This window comes from Haliotis rubra, unplaced genomic scaffold (assembly GCF_003918875.1).
Source record: "Haliotis rubra isolate DU_JTF1 unplaced genomic scaffold, ASM391887v1 Scf773, whole genome shotgun sequence".
Taxonomy (NCBI): Eukaryota; Metazoa; Mollusca; class Gastropoda; order Lepetellida; family Haliotidae; genus Haliotis; species Haliotis rubra.
Window position 1 is genome coordinate 102,098 of NW_025767494.1, and position 16,847 is coordinate 118,944.

Consider the following 16,847-nt stretch of genomic DNA (forward strand, 5'->3'; position numbering starts at 1 on the left):
TCAAGCACATCGTTAAACCCAATTTCACCTCACCTCACCTCACTTTCGGCACTTAGTGAAATCGTTTCGTTTCAATGAGATTCTTTAGGCGCTGTAAAATGAAAGGTGAATTACCTCTCCTGATGGTTTCATGAATGAAAATACAAAATATGTGATCAAATAAAATCACGAAAATGATAGACTTGTAAGTATACTGGATAAAGCTATGTTTACTTTGTGTTAACACGGTTTCAGGTTTAACGAATATTTCTATAAAGCACAAATTCTGAACTGAAAAAATGTAAACGATACTGGAATGTTTGGAATGTCAATTTCAGCCTTCCAACTTACTCGAAACTCCAAAAGGCTACATAAAAATAATCTTGTTTCTCATCCCTTTTTAAACAAAAATATGGGTCGGGTGGGAGTATTTTGTTTTTACATTTTAATCTATTTTATGTCCAAAGCCCCTTGATTTCTATGGAAATTTACACCTTTTCTCCGATAGAAAATCAAAACTTGGAAGTTTAAAAAAATCATGCACATTTTGACAGTCAAGGTTGCAGTTTCTCCAGCGTAAAACATAAAACAATTCTTAGGTTTGGTTCGAATTTTTGAGTGGTTTTCGAAATGAGAAGCAATAACATTTTTATCTAAGGCCTAACATATATATTACCGGACATTGCTAAACTATCCACCACTCACAGTTGAGCTCGCCAGATATTGAGCATCCCTGGCTTCAATGATAGATAGGAATGCAACAACAGCTTGCGTGTGACGGGCATGTTATTCGTATCATGTCACTCATGGGCATACATACTAGTCTGTCTCACAGTCCCTGAACCACATTATTTTCCCTTCCTCCTTGCCCTTTCTTCATATGGAAATCTCTAAATGAAGCAAGTCTAGATTCCTCGGCTTCAGTGTCCCATCTCACTGGGGGTCCTTTTCATTTTTTAAATGGAATCATTTCTTTCTGTCAAAATTATACGCAGTCGGAGACGTTACACGTTAGTGTAATCTGAGTATTTCAGAGAGAGCTTATTTCTATTCGTGGCAAGCGTCCTTTTTATTCACGTGCGTGTTTGGTATCATTTATGATACTCTTGTTACAATGTATGTTTGTTTGGTAACTAAAGAATTGTTTGTGTGTGGAGATTTTGACCGGGATTTACTCGAGGCTGGCGGTTATTCATATCACGGGTCGGGCAGACACGGCGTCTGTTCAAATGGGTTTCGCTGGAGTCATTTTACAGACAGATATGCAAATATGAAAGGTCAGGTAAGTAGCACTTTGTTTCAAACAAATAGGGCGTCGCCTTCATTTGTCGGTGATCGTGTCCTACGGCCGGTTACCTGGATGGATAACTAGCTGGATAATTGTAATCATTATCAAAACAACAGTCAAATACCGAAAATCAGTGTCAGGTGCGATACTGACAGTGAGTGAGTATGGATGATTTTACGCCGCTTTCAGCAATAGTCCAGGAATATCATGGTGGGGGGACACCAGGAATTGGCTATGTGGGGAATCGAACCCGGGTCTTCGGAGTGACCAACGAACGCTTTAACCACTAGGCTACCCCACCGTCCTTCGATACTTACATACCTTTACGACTTTAGGTGTTTGCCCTAATTAAAGACCGCCTCCGTGGTGTAGTGGTTAGAGCGTCCGCCCGGAGTGCGGAAGGTCGCGGGTTCGATCCCCGACCGCGTCATACAAAAAGACGTTAAAATATGGTACTTGTTGGTCCCTGCCTGGCGCTCGGCATTAATGGGTACAACAAGGACTGGTCGGCTCGGAGTCAGTATAATGTGTCTGAGTGGGGTATTCATGCTTCACTTCGGCATGGTATCTCAGTGGGCTAGCACTATAAAACCAGCTTAAGTGTGGGCTAGTACAAGCAGCCGCACATACATACACACGCATGCACGTCGTCATATGAGCGAAATATTCTCAAGCACGACGTTAAACCAAATTCCACCACCACCACCACCCTAATTAAAATATGGCCAACAATTAACGGGTTTCATTTTGTCCCTGAAAATAATAATTGATAAACCTGAAAACATTGGAACCCCGTTAGGAAACACCATGACAAGCCCCACAGCCTCAAATAGATACAAACCCCGTGAAGGTCCGGGTTAGAATTGATCTTCAGTAACCCATGCTTGTCGTAAGAGGCGACTAACGGGAGCGGGTGGTCAGGCTCGCTGGCTTGGTTGACACATGTCATCGTATCCCAATTGCGTAGATCGATGCTCATGCTGTTGATCACTGGATTGTCTGGTCCAGACTCTATTATTTACAGACCGCCACCATATAGCTGGAATATTGCTGAGTGCGGAGTAAAACTAACTAACTCACTCACTCACTCTTAATAAACACTAAGTTCCATAGGCTGGAGCAGCTTCCCTTTGAGAAAAAGGCATTTACTCTCGCGGACAAAAAGACGATAATTTTGCCTGTATCCTAAATTAATTTTTCCACGCTAAAAAATAGTTTCAGGAGAAACTACATAATGACAGCGGTCACTGCCTGACATATTAATCACTGGCATTGTGATGTAATATATCTATACACACATCCTACGAAAACTTGCAATGTTTTGATGCCGTTTTCAAAGAGATTATTGCAAATATTTCGATGATAGAATTTATGAAATAATATGAGTGACATTATGTGATAAAGGTTATTACGCTATACCCTGTGATTATAATCAGCACGATGTTATTACCTCACCAGGGCTCGCTACTGCAATAATAATTCACTATGTAGGAATTTACACTACCGAACACAAGTGCGTGGTAAGCCCATAATATATCTGTAAGTGTATGATTTACGTTGTTGCTTTATAGAATTCAACAGAAATGCATCGTCTTCGGCATTTTACGACATGACCGTAATAAGTGAGTGAGTGAGTGAGTGGGTGAGAGAGTGAGTGAGTGGGAGTCTGGTGGGTGAGTGAGTGGGTGGGTGGGAGTCTGGTGGGTGGGTGAGAGAGTGAGTGGGAGTCTGGTGAGTGAGTGAGTGGGTGGGAGTCTGGTGAGTGAGTGAGTGGGTGGGAGTCTGGTGAGTGAGTGAGTGAGTGGGTGGGAATCTGGTGGGTGAGTGAGTGAGTGGGTGGGGGTCTGGTGGGTGGGTAAGTGAGTGAGTGGGTGGGAGTTCTGGTGGGTGAGTGAGTGGGTGGGAGTCTGGTGGGTGAGTGAGTGGGTGGTAGTCTGGTGGGTGGGTAAGTGAGTGAGTGGGTGGGAGTCTGGTGGGTGAGTGAGTGAGTGGGTGTCTGGTGGGTGGGTGAGTGAGTGAGTGGGTGGGAGTCTGGTGGGTGGGTGAGAGCGTGAGTGAGTGGGAGTCTGGTGAGTGAGTGAGTGGGTGGGAGTCTGGTGGGTGAGTGAGTGGGTGGGAGTCTGGTGGGTGAGTGAGTGGGTGGTAGTCTGGTGGGTGGGTGAGTGAGTGAGTGGGTGGGAGTCTGGTGGGTGAGTGAGTGAGTGGGTGTCTGGTGGGTGGGTGGGTGAGTGAGTGGGTGGGAGTCTGGTGGGTGGGTGAGTGAGTGAGTCAATCACTGGGTTAGCCAGCAATCTATAGAACGGTTCCTGATACCACAAACGCTGGGCACCATAGTCTTCTCATCCAAGCCAGTAGCAGTGTTTTGCTATGGATACAAACAGCTGCGTACCTCATCCAACGGCGATGATCACATATTTTATGAAGGCATCGTGTTTATCCATAATGGGATCTACAATCAATGTTGACAGCACTGTCGACCATCAGTCCTATCAGATAAGCTTTGTGATTTATCTCATGAGCTGACAGAACCTTCCAACACCTGCTGAAATACAGTTTATCGACATGTCAAAATCTCGTTTTGTAAAGAGCAGATGACGTACATCTTCATTGTTCCATCATACAAGCCCTTTGCTGGAATCCTTTCACTTTTTTTTTCGTCAGGGGCACATTTCACTTATGTCATTCGGATCCATTCGGCTCCTTCCGTAACCTTGGGGCAAAGGAATATTGATATCAAATCACCACGAATAAAACCGTATACCGACCGATCCCTCCATTTATATAGTTCGCGCACTATCTTACCTTCATGAAAAACACTTTAATTTCATTGGTCAATGACGCTTTAACAGGTTTTCGTGTCACCCCTCCCGGGAGGGTGACAACTGGAAAAAATATTTCCCGCTGCCACGGTAAAAGCCAAACTCTCCGCCGAGAAGATGTATCGCTAACAATCGTATGACGTCATAATATGACGCATGCAGTGCACGAAGTTCGAAAACCGTTCGATTAGCTGTGTTTGAGTTCACTATGTACACATTTAATTTACCGACTGTCACTGCTTTATTTAAAGTATTTTATACAGTGAATCGTTTGCACACTCAACTTAAACATAATTAAACATTTTTATAGCAGTTTTAAGCTTGTCCGAATATGTTTCACTGATATTAAAGATCCAGTCGAGAAACAGACGCCTTTTTGTTTACATTTCATATGGTCGGTTGCGATCTCCAAAATAAAATAAAATTATATTTTGTACATTTAACATGGCGGTAAGATAAATACGTTGTATATTATATGAGTACCCATGTCATACTATGTTTACGTTTACGACACGAGTGCCTAAATGTTGGTATTTCCCGAGCGAGAGCGAGGGATATACCGATATTTAGGCACGAGTGTTTAGGCACGAGTGTTTAGGCACGAGTACTAAGATAGTCGTCAGTGCCATACATTAACATTAACTTACGACGACTATCTTAGCGCTAAGAGAGCTTCGAAAATCTAGGCCCTGTTTATTACCGAAGTCGTCAAATTGAGGAAATAACCCAAATTCACTTTCAAACATAGGTTGTCTACCCGCCTTCGCCGCATTTAGAACGCAACGTCACAGAAGAACGTGACGTCATAGCATTGTTCATGACGTCACGTCACCATGACAAAGTGATATTTTGCCCTAGGGCATCGTATGAAAAATATGAACCCCGATATGTTCGCCCTCGTAGGTAATAAATATATTTATTTATTTACGTAACTGCTACAATCTCCCTGAAGAGTAAACAGCGAAACAGTTTGGAGAAAAAGGCATTCATTGTGTATCTATCTGATATATATATTCTTAAACCTCGTTTGAGTAGTATATGTGCAACTGCCGACACACTGTGCTGTGTTGTGTTACGCCAGTTACCTGAACGGGAGAAGCTCCATTTGAAACACCCTCCAATGTATCCTCAAACTGCTGGCGCTGAGCATAGGTCAACTGGGTGAGGTTACAGGTGTCCGATCGTGAAAACTGCCAATGGTGAGCAGTGCAGCTGACCACTGTTTACTGAAAAATGTATGGCACGCCTGTACTAAATCACCACGGTAAGGTAGTCAAGTGATGAAAACGTTCACTCGTCCCTGCCTGAGCTCTTGAACCATTCCCGTGAGGATCCGGGTTAGAATTGGTCTTCAGAAACCCATGCTTGTTGTAAGAGGCGACTAACGGGTTCAGGCTCGCTGACTTGATTGAGACGTGTCAATTACGTTGATTGATGTTAATGACGTTAACCGTTAGATTGTTTGGTCCAGACCTGAGAAATTACAGACCGCCGCCATATAGCTGGAGTGAGTGAGTGAGTTAGTTTAGTTTTACGCCGCACTCAGCAATATTCCAGCTATATGGTGGCGGTTTGTAAATAATCGATTCTGGACCAGACAATCCAGTGATTGGGATACGATGGCATGTGTCAACCAAGTCAGCGAGCCTGACCACCCGATCCCGTCTGTCAACTCTCACAACAAGCATGGGTTGCTGATGATCAATGCTAACCCGGATATTCACGGGTCCCATATATAGCTGGAATATTGCTGAGTGCGGCGTTAAATAAACGAACAAAGAATCATGTGGATGTTTGGAAAAAGGGTGTATTGAAAAGTGAGTGAGCTTAGGGCATATGGCATCATGCAGAAGGCTTCATGGCGTCTCCGTTGACATCAGTTATACTAGTCTTCTTTCCAGTTAGACGGCGGTGGAGTAGCCTAGTGGTTAAAGCGTTCGCTCGGGTTCGATTCCCCAATGGTGAAAAATGTATGAAGCCAATTTATGGTGTCCCCCGCCGTGATATTGCTGGTATATTGCTAAAAGCGGCGTAAAGTTTAACTCACTCACACTCACTTTTAATTAGTTTCTTCAATGCCAAGAACATCTTCTGGGATGGGCAAGATGAAAACCAGGGATTTGTGTCAATAAGTTCACCCTGAGCTTCGGGTACATCAATGATCTGGAATTAGTCCATAAAGGTCAAACAGCCGACATCCTACCATCGATTTACCTTCGTGAATCAGATATAAAGCAGACTTATGCAACCTCCTCATCTATTTGATATTCACACACTGCACTGGGAATATATTACGCAAATTAATCGATGATGTCTGGTGCGTCCCGTCGAAGACCCGGGTTCGATTTCCCACATGGGTACAATGTGTGAAGCCCATTTCTGGTGTTCCCCGCCGTGATATTGCTGGAATATTCTAAAAGCGGCGTTCAACCAAACTCACTCACTCATTCACCCATGATTAATCTGAAATAATATGTTTATTGATGACGTACTGTATCCAATTGCTGTTTCCGGACCAACTGAATATTGACGTGTTATTATGTTTGTATATACAATTCGCGGATATAAGGATCTGGTTTTCGATACAGTTGACATCCCTTTGTTTTATTTTGAGTTCACTAGCAGTTTAACTCGGATATCCCATTCAGACACATGACACCAACTCCAATCAGACAGGTTCTACTCTTACATTCTAAATGGCAAACGTCTGGCAGGTGCTCTCAACAGTAGGAGTCGTTTTGAAACATCTTTTGGAGTGCTGAACCAGGGGGTTCGAACCACAGACCTTCAACTGTCCGGACATACACTGTAGTCCTGTAACGATGCATCGAACTATCGATGGATTGCAATTGTTGAGTCTCCGATAGCAATTAATCGATGGTAGAAAAGAAAAACTATCGATGCATCGATAGTATGTGTGACTATCGATAGTTTAGTTATTTATTTCAATTAATAAGAGCGCAGCGCAAAATACAGGAAGTACCAGATTCGTTCACTGTCATTTAGAGTTATCCGCCCCTGTTACCTCTTTAACAAACATGGCGGCGAACACGGCATGCGGCTCGGAGTTTGAAATTGTGAAAAACAGTACGTTTATGTTTTAACTGTTTACTTAATCTGGTCTGGGTTTCAAGTTTCTAGTCAGTTATTAAAAGAGACTGAAACTACTTTAACTTGCTTATATTTCATATAAGCTATACATTCATTTGAGAAATGACTTCAAATCGCTATCGCAATAGTATGTTGCAACAGACTATCGCTATCGCAATAGTTGTTTCCATCTCAATAGTACAATTATACTACAATACAATACAAAATATTTAATTTGCGTCTCACCATTAGTACACAGTACAAAATGACAACAAGTATGTGAGAGATGATGTACAAACGCCACCCAGAGTGGGTTATGAGAGACGATAAAACAAAGCTTCTTTCTCTATGTTGGGCCACCATACTTTAGTTCTCAGACGCTGCTTTTTTCCAGATATTCCTAAGTGACCTTCATGAGCTACACTAATAATCTGTTTCCTCAGTGACTGTGGAGGCACAATTCAAATTCCTCTTTCCCTCTTCTTTTCTTCTTGTTCTTTTAAAAAATATAGTTTTATTTAAAACAGTAAAACAATAGTCAGTTGGTTAACTTATTCTGGACACTGAACATTGCACTTCAAACTGGTTTAGTACGTGATGTAGATACAAATGTTTCACACTGATTACTTCACTATACTACACCCATTACATAATCTCTGTATTTTGCTGGTTGACTCCTATGCCTCACTGGTCTGCCACTACACACACATCCTATTAATCAGGGGTACTCTCACCTGATTTAGACACACTGGTCGATGCAACACTTCCACCACTGCACGGCACCACATGCACTGAACCACTATCCGCTTCCTGATTACCCACGGTATTCTCAGTAGATGATTCGGGGCGGTGGGGTAGCCTAGTGGTTAAAGCGTTGGCTCGTCACGCCGAAGACGGGGTTCGAATCCCCACATGGGTACAATGTGTGAAGCCCATTTCTGGTGTCCCCCGCCGTGATGTTGCTGGAATATTGCTAAAAGCGGCGTAAAACCAAACTCAGTCAGTCAGGCAGTAGATGATTCGTTTTGTGACTCTTCAGCTCTTGTCACATTTCCACCATCACACTGAACATGCCCACTATTCTCACCAACACATGATGAATCCACAAACCTTTTCACATGACTCGAATTTCTTCTATATCGTCTGCCATTCTCTGCCTGAACTAACACACTATTACCGGTCTTTCGAGCGTATTCTCGATTTCTTAAAAAAGACGGCTGTTTCCCGCTCCTTTCGTTACCGGTGCAGATTTCATAGCGTGAACATCAATCTTTGTCATCATGGGCCGCCGAGCCATCATATTTATACCAAATCTCGAGGGTAACCTGGATGTTCGGCAAGTACGCTATTTGTACGCTATCTCTGCGTTTGTCATAAGTTACAAATATATACAATACGCTGCCCGATCGCAGGACAAATGGTACTGATTCGTGCAATACGTCCGCATAGGCTATGAGTTCGTTCAGCGTGCGTTGTATCTGCGCTGGAAGTACGCTACGTATACGTCCAACATACGCGGCTCAAAGCTCGTGCCGGGAGATCAGCGTATTGCCGTGTATGAACCGCTTACCCTCAACGAACACATACCAGACTCGTACCGCACTCGACCGATGCGGGACCTATGCACTGCGTATTTATAACTTAATTATTACCTGCGTAACAGCGTACGCAGCATAGTTATGTGCATGCCCAAATCTGTCACGCGTCCTGGGCCGTATTGTGCGCATGCCGGCGTACATAAAACTTACACAAAACGATTGAGATGCATATGAGGTGCGTATTGTGCGTACGACTGCGTATGAAAGAAATGTCAATGCGCAACGCATAAGGAATTAGGATACGCAGAAGTGTGACAGGGCCCTTAGCAACATTCCAGCAATATCACGGCGGGGACACCAGATATGTGCTTCACACATTGTATCTATGTTTGGAATCGAACCAGGGTCTTCGGTGTGACTAGCGAACACTTTAACCACTAGGCTACCCCACCGCCCCTCACCAGTTGTGAACTTCACTAATGCATCTGTCGGAAACAGTTATTTGATTAGTCTCAGGAAGTTCAATAATGATTTCCCTTGGCTACTTCAGATTAACCTGTGGTTATGGATGAGTGCAAATCAAGGTGGCGCTAAACACGGAGTGCACTTTCTTCAACAGGAAACGTGTTAACAGTTGACTTCCCGTTGTGTGAGTGCACAGTCTGTTTGAACATCGGGGCTTGCGAAAACATTATTGATTTTAACATTTTAATCCTGTAATACAACTTTCATTGTATTGACTTTCGGTCATATATGATCATAATCTATTCTGGTTTAGTTAATCAATATTGACAAAACAAATACACATACGAAGTAACATATTAGGTTACAAAACATCATCCCAGGCGAAGTATGTTTACAGTTTCATAACCATTTTTGTAACACATTACCATCGGAAAAATTATACAGTTTTCATGTAATATAAAAAAGTTCTTCAATACTCGAAGTAGCCATCAGTGTACTGAGAAGTCCATGCTTAGTTCGCAAACATTCACAGATGATTTACTACAACAAATATGTAATGCGCCTAGGTATGCATATACGTGAATTATGGACGCTCTCATCCAAGCACTCCCATCACCGCAACTACCAGCCGCACTACATAGGGTAGACAGCTCACCATTCCGCGAGCATCCTTACAACACACGGCCGTTCAGCTCACTGATTACCCTACCAGCAGAGGTATTTAATATTCCAGTCATCTCCAAGAAAGACGCGCGTGCGCACGAGAGTCTCTAACTCGGAAGTAGCGAGCGCACAATGAAGTGTTATGGCTTGCCATGGTTTTTGGAACTTAAATTTGTATTTCAACACTTGTGTGGATCTGGAGGAGAAAGCCCAATGCCGTAGTTTGACAGCAAGGGTGACTTGTGTGGATGCTAGTTAGAGTGTGGAGGACTGATACAGACAGGTCGCTCTGGCTGGGGTTTGTTATGTCAGTGACATGACGCAGTGCTCTCATACTCGTGCCATCTTCACCAAACTCAAGTTGTGTAAAGGATGTATATTTGTTCTTCTGATAGTGCTGACAACATCACGTAGCGGTGAGTACAACGTTCACAGGCCAGCTGTTGCATGGATGCATGTAAATGCTGCATGTGTATATTACATGTTTACCTGGTGGCGCGTTCCACGCTGCATACTCTCATACAGAAGGTGATTAATAGGATGCTATGAATACAGGTAATACAGGCGATTGAATACAGGAAAACGATTATCACATTTTTAATATATAATTTGATTCCAAAATCACCGTCTAATAATGAGACCAATCAAGTGGTCTAATCGACCTGTACGAGTATAATGACGTCATTTTGTTTAATGTGACGTCATATGCTAATTACGTCATAAATAACCATGTTCACCTTTTTACTGATCAATATCTGAAATCTGAAAATCTGAAATCGGTCCACACACAAATGTGTTACCGAATAATTTATAGGTTTGAAACCAATAATGACTTCGGTTTCGTGGTGTACGGCCATATTGCAGTGTTGGTAACACATATAAATCCTACTCATATGAGGCTGGCTGATCTGATGTAGCATCGTACCCTCACTGAAGACAAAGCTCACACAAAAGTTAAAAGTCCAGCTGATGAAGACCCACAGTGTAGACCTTAAGAATGCTTAATATACACACCTTCATAATGGATACAATGCTGTTATCGTCTACCACCAACACTCCTTAGTGCAAGGAGTGTTTTAACAATATCTGATTGTAATAATACCTTTCAACCTCACAGTGATTAGACAGGTATGCCGGTATTTGTAAGTGTTTCAATGTCTCACAGTCCCTGAATCTAATTATTTTCCCGTCTTCCCTGCCCTTGCTGCAATGCTGAAGCCTTAATGAAGCAAGTCTAGATTTCCTCAAGTTCATTCTCCATTCTCACTGGGACTCCTCCTCAATTAAAGTAAATTGTTTGTACATATGAAAATTATATATGTTCAGAGACTAAGTTTTAGTCTGGTGTTGTACTAAAATTTTGACTTTAGTGGATATAACCGTCTTCTGAAAATTCTAATGATTTGCTCTGGAAGTCAAACAAAACATTCCCCTGTTGTGTTAAAGCTACACCAAGACCTTAAGGGAAACATCTTAATTAAATGAAAAGTTCAGGCGTGAACGAATGACACAGTTCAGCATGCCCGTAGGTGTAATCGTCGAATGCAAAACTCTGTGAAACAAATACACTCGTCACGCCAATTGCCCAGATTCGATTTATTAAAACGATTCATGAAGTTATATCTACCGTGATATTCTTGGAATAGTACAAAACCGACTCACTCAATTACTGTTTGAACACATCGTTTAGATATATTAGCAGGAATGAAGTGAAACTTCAAAATAAAATAAAATTTGATAAAATATAATAATCTACTCTCAATAATCGAGGTATCAAATATCGCAAACGTTGAGTGTACATCTTGGGTTCTTGAACCCCCGTATCATCACCATAACTTACAAGCGATGTTGCGTAAGTATATCGTTATTAAGGGAGTAGCCTTGTGGTTGAGCGTCACGCCGAAAATCCGAGTTCGATTCCCCAAATGGGTGCAACGCGTAAAGCCCATTCATAGCGTTCCCCGCAATGATTGTGCATGAAGGTTGCTGAACGCGGTGTGAAACGACACTCACTAACTCATGTGACTAAGTTACGAAGATGAATACCCCCAAGTCGTCCACGTGTTAATCTAACGTACAGCCTTCAGCAGACTGCCATACGAAACATGGCTACCACGTACTCCAGTGCGAGCTTACAAAAAATGTAACACAAGCCATGACTTCATCCAGTTATCTTTTCAATCCAGTCGGAACCTACATTTCCGTTTACTTTGCTCTTTGGATCTAATTAGTGCACATCTTGCCAGGGTCTGATTAACGTTATTCCAGCTATGTGGGCAGGCTTCTCCGCTGATGCACAGCTGTGTAGGTGAAAGAACCAACATGACTCTTGCCTGATCCTAAAACACTCGAACACTGAGTGTTTCTACATAAACTCCTGATGTAACGAAGTCTCATGAGAAATCTGCGACGAACCCTATATTGAACCGGGAGATAAATAGCTTATTGTCCAACAAATATCAAAACTTCCTCAGGTATTTACCCTAGAAACAGAGATACCTAAAACAAATAAATATGCAGCTGATGTTTCAATGTACTAAATGTTCTCTTTCTGCTGTTCTGCTGAATATAGAAATACCTTTGTCGAAAGAAGGATTCAAAGTAAGCTACAAGCCCCAAAATGCCAATGTAGCACAACGGCTATCTATGCCACGATGTAAGTAGGCACATCAAGATATGTCTATGTTTATTATTAAGCTATGTGGGAGGTAAAACGTGGTTACTAGCGTGTTTGCGCGAGAATATCTTTAAAAAGACCCATATGTATATATTTATTGTCGCATGCCTCTGTGTATTTCATGTGAGGATTAAGGGTTGTGAGTAGCATTGTGGTTCGCGTCACGCCAAAATCCGAGTTCGATTCCTCACATGGGTACACACACCCCGGCACAGCGATGACTTAACATAACATCACTGCCACAGTCTAATTTGCAAATCACGTCACCGGACTTTTCTCTTGTTTGTAATCAAACGCGCATATTCATAATAAGAAGAGACTGGACTCACGAAAGCTTTTCGGCGCTCTCTTCATAATGTTTTACATTGTTACATATATATTCTTCCACAACTACGACAGTTAGGTCTATGACAGTACATATTTAGATATCAAACTGGCTGCACCGTTTGCTCTCCGTCGGCTTCGATGACAGCACGTGGAGCCGTACAACCTATGTAAACAAAGGATCGCTACGCAAATCGAAATAGTGTTGCATGTTTTTGGATATTTTCTCATTGAAACTAAACCATTCTATTAAAGATGTTTAGTTAGATGTGTAGACTCATCAAAAATAAAAGAGTAAAGGAAATCTGTACATTATATTGAATGGACATTGCAAGATGTGACGAATCGTCACATATTTCTGGCCTGTGGCAGAGGTACTATGCTGGCTTGCCGCATGGAACTCTGGGTAGGAGAGTGATGGGTACAACGCGTAAAACCCAATCATGGTGCTCCCTGCCATGACAGTGCATGAAGACTTCTGAAGGTGCGTGCGCGTGTGCGTGTGGGTGTGCGTGTGCATGACTGATGTCTGAACTAGTTCACCATTTTTTACCGGTTCTACGTTGCAGCTACAGCACGCTGACACACACTACCACCGTATAACACGGATACCCCAGTACCTCAAACACAGTCCATCAGTCCTTGTTATATCCTCTGAATTAATTAACCAGGCAGGTTAATAACAAGTACCACCTTTTAATGTTTTTTTTTTTTATTACTGAACCGACGACCTTCCGCAACTTAATATCTATGTCACAGATTGTTTTTAAGTACTTGCAATGAATGAATGAGTATAGTTTTATGCCGCTCATAGCAATATTCCGGCAGTATCAGATGGGGGACACAAGAAACGTCACACATATTGTACCTGCGTGGGGAATCAAAATCGGATTCTCTGTGTGACTAGCGAACGCTTTAACAACCATTCTACCTTACTTACGGGATGTAATTCGACATTCGACATTCCTTCACAGACAATGCAAAGGCCACCCTTCCACTCTTTTACATACATGTGTTATCGTGTTTTTCAGGCAAACAATTGACTGGCCTTTGCATTTGTTTATGACGGTGCCACCGGTTGAGCAGAATACGTTTGCCTTTTCTCGAACACCTGATATCATCACTACTTCATAGGGATTCATGATATAGCCGGAATTGTAAATCGACTCTGGATTTAGCAGAGCTGTTTATGGATGTGGAAAGGTTTTGTCGCTTTTATTTATTATGGATAGATTGTCATATGACAAACAATATCGAATCGAGCGAGAGCACTGTTTACACAAGGTTACGGATACCAGATAAAGACAAACATGTTTATTGACAAATATGATACAGTCTGCCCAGAGTTAATGTTCTTATATTTACTTACTGCATGTTCAAATCCCATGTTCTACTGAGTGAGTGAGTATGGTTTTATGCCGCGTTTAGCAATAGTCCAGGATATCACTGCGGCGAACACAAAATGGGCTTCACACATTGTACCCATGTTTGGAATCGACCCCTAGTCTTCGGCGTGACGAGCGAACTTTATCCACTAGGCTACCCCACCGCCCCTTATTTACCTGAGTTGAGGTCCTTAGTTTCTCCGCACCATACATAGCGCTTCCTGCCAGTTTCATGAAAGTGTTATAGGTGAAGTGAGGTGAAATTGGGTTTTACGTCGTGCTTGAGAATATTTCGCTCATATGACGACGTGCATGCGTGTGTATGTGTATGTGCGGCTGCTTGTACTAGCCCAGACTTAAGCTGGTTACATAGTGCTAGCCCACTGAGATACCATGCCGCAGTGAAGCATGAATACCCCACTCAGACACATTATACTGACTCCGAGCCGACCAGTCCTTGTTGTACCCATTAATGCCGAGCGCCAGGCAGGGACCAACAAGTACCATATTTTAACGTCTTTTGGTATGACGCGGTCGGGGATCGAACCCGCGACCTTCCGCTCTCCGGGCGGACGCTCTAACCACTACACCACGGAGGCGGTGGGTTATAGGTATTAGAGCTTTAAAGTTAACTTAGTTGTTATAGTTTCTATGACCTACATGTTATCCGCTAGTCAAGTTGACTGGATAGGTAGAATAAAAATATTGTTTGTGTAGATGAATACTTTTTATATTATTTATAGCTTGAAATTGGATTGGTCTGTAGTATTAGCAAAAGGAAACAAATTGTATTTCAAAATACAGAAGTGATTACATTTATAATCTTTGCTTCTCAGCGAAGGATTTGCTCCCTGTATCATTTGTAAGGTGTTTGCACTGGCGTAATACTGTAGAACGCCTACGGTCAAGTGAGGTGAGGTGAAATTGGGTTTAACGTCGTGCTTGAGAATATTTCGCTCATATGACGACGTGCATGCGTGTGTATGTGTATGTGCGGCTCCTTGTACTAGTCCAGACTTAAGCTGATTTTATAGTGCTAGCCCACTGAGATACCATGCCGCAGTGAAGCATGAATACCCCACTCAGACACATTATACTGACTCCGAGCCGACCAGTCCTTGTTGTACCCATTAATGCCGAGCGCCAGACAGGGACCAACAAGTACCATATTTTAATGTCTTTTGGTATGACGCGGTCGGGGATCGAACCCGCGACCTTCCGCTCTCGGGCGGACGCTCTAACCACTACACCACGGAGGCGGTCTACGATCAAGTGTTATCATTAACCAAAGTTACATTTTGTTGATGTTTTATTTGTCTCTCTATTGTAGATCATTGCTCAGGTTGATCGAACCAGTTATGCTGTAAACCGCAAAAAGCACCCTATCTGACACGCTGTATTGCAACTTGAAATGAAACAATGAGACAAAATCCATATTCATAAAGAAATCTTTGTGTTTGAGTACCACTATAACAATCCGTGAAGGTCCGGGTTAGAATGAACCTTCAGTAACCCATGCTTGTCGTAAGAGGCGACTAACGGGATCGGGTGGTCAGGCTCGCTGGCTTGGTCAACACATGTCATCGTATCCCAATTGCGCAGATCGATGCTCATGATGTTGATCACTGTATTGTCTGGTCCAGGTTATTTACAGACCGCCGCCATATAGCTGGAATATTGCTGAGTGCGGAGTAAAACTAAACTCACTCACTCACTCACTCACCACTATAACATTAGTAAGGATACCAGGTGTTAGTGACAGGCCTGCATGTACTACCCCAGCACAAACGTCCAAAGGAAAATCAACTGTTAATGTAAACATTAGTCTGTCAGACAGACCCTGAAACAAATATCTCCAAGAAAGCCCATGCAAGTCTAGAATATATGGAAAATCTAGATTTCCACAGTTTCTGAACATGAAGAAAGTCTCTGGGCTCCTTTTCATTATATCTTATGATTATTTTTCATAAACAGTTCTATTTCTGTAAAATATGTTCATTTCAGAGACTATATGTTAGTCTATCTAAACAACAACATGGGAACAAATGGTACTAGTCAAAGCAGGGAATCGCATCAGACATTTTTGTCACAGATCCATCTAATTTGGAAATGCCATTGATCTTGTTGAAAGCTTCACTGAGACCGAGAGAATGTTGTGAACCTGATGAAACAACTTTTGACCCAGAGTCCTATGATCACATTGAAACTCATAAGCTGGCAAATTAAAACATCGAGGTGCTGGAATATTGTTAGAATACCAAACGTATTCAGTGTGGCGGATAAACTACAAATAGACTCAGACTGAAACTGAAGAAATAAACTTGCCAAATGATTCTACACTCAATTTGGCGTGTTGGACATGTGTTTCAAAGTCTGTAATTGATTCTACATGACCCAGACTAGCAGTGACATAGCCTACAGGTGACTGAGGGCATCAGAGTTAGACATCCTCATTATTATCAGCCAGCAATAACGTTATAAATATCAAAGAAAAATGTTAACTGTAAACCAAAGTTACAGAACTCCTAGTCCTACAAACGCCGGCCTGTTTACCTATTCGTCTGATTACCTATGTGATAAGGCCCCACTTCGCATGACTCGAGTGTAATGAAGTAACCT

The 16,847-nt window shown here is 42.4% G+C and overlaps 1 protein-coding gene across 1 annotated transcript in view; it reads left to right on the plus strand.

The window, feature by feature from the left end:
- Positions 1-9,871: 9,871 nt before the first annotated feature.
- LOC124260749 (fibrillin-1-like) overlaps positions 9,872-16,847 on the plus strand; it is a 105,241-nt gene continuing 98,265 nt past the window's right edge. Inside the window, exon 1 of the mRNA XM_046695061.1 lies at positions 9,872-10,258. Coding sequence (XP_046551017.1) covers positions 10,159-10,258 — 100 coding nt within the window. The 5' untranslated portion in view covers positions 9,872-10,158. The remainder of the gene's footprint in view (positions 10,259-16,847) is intronic.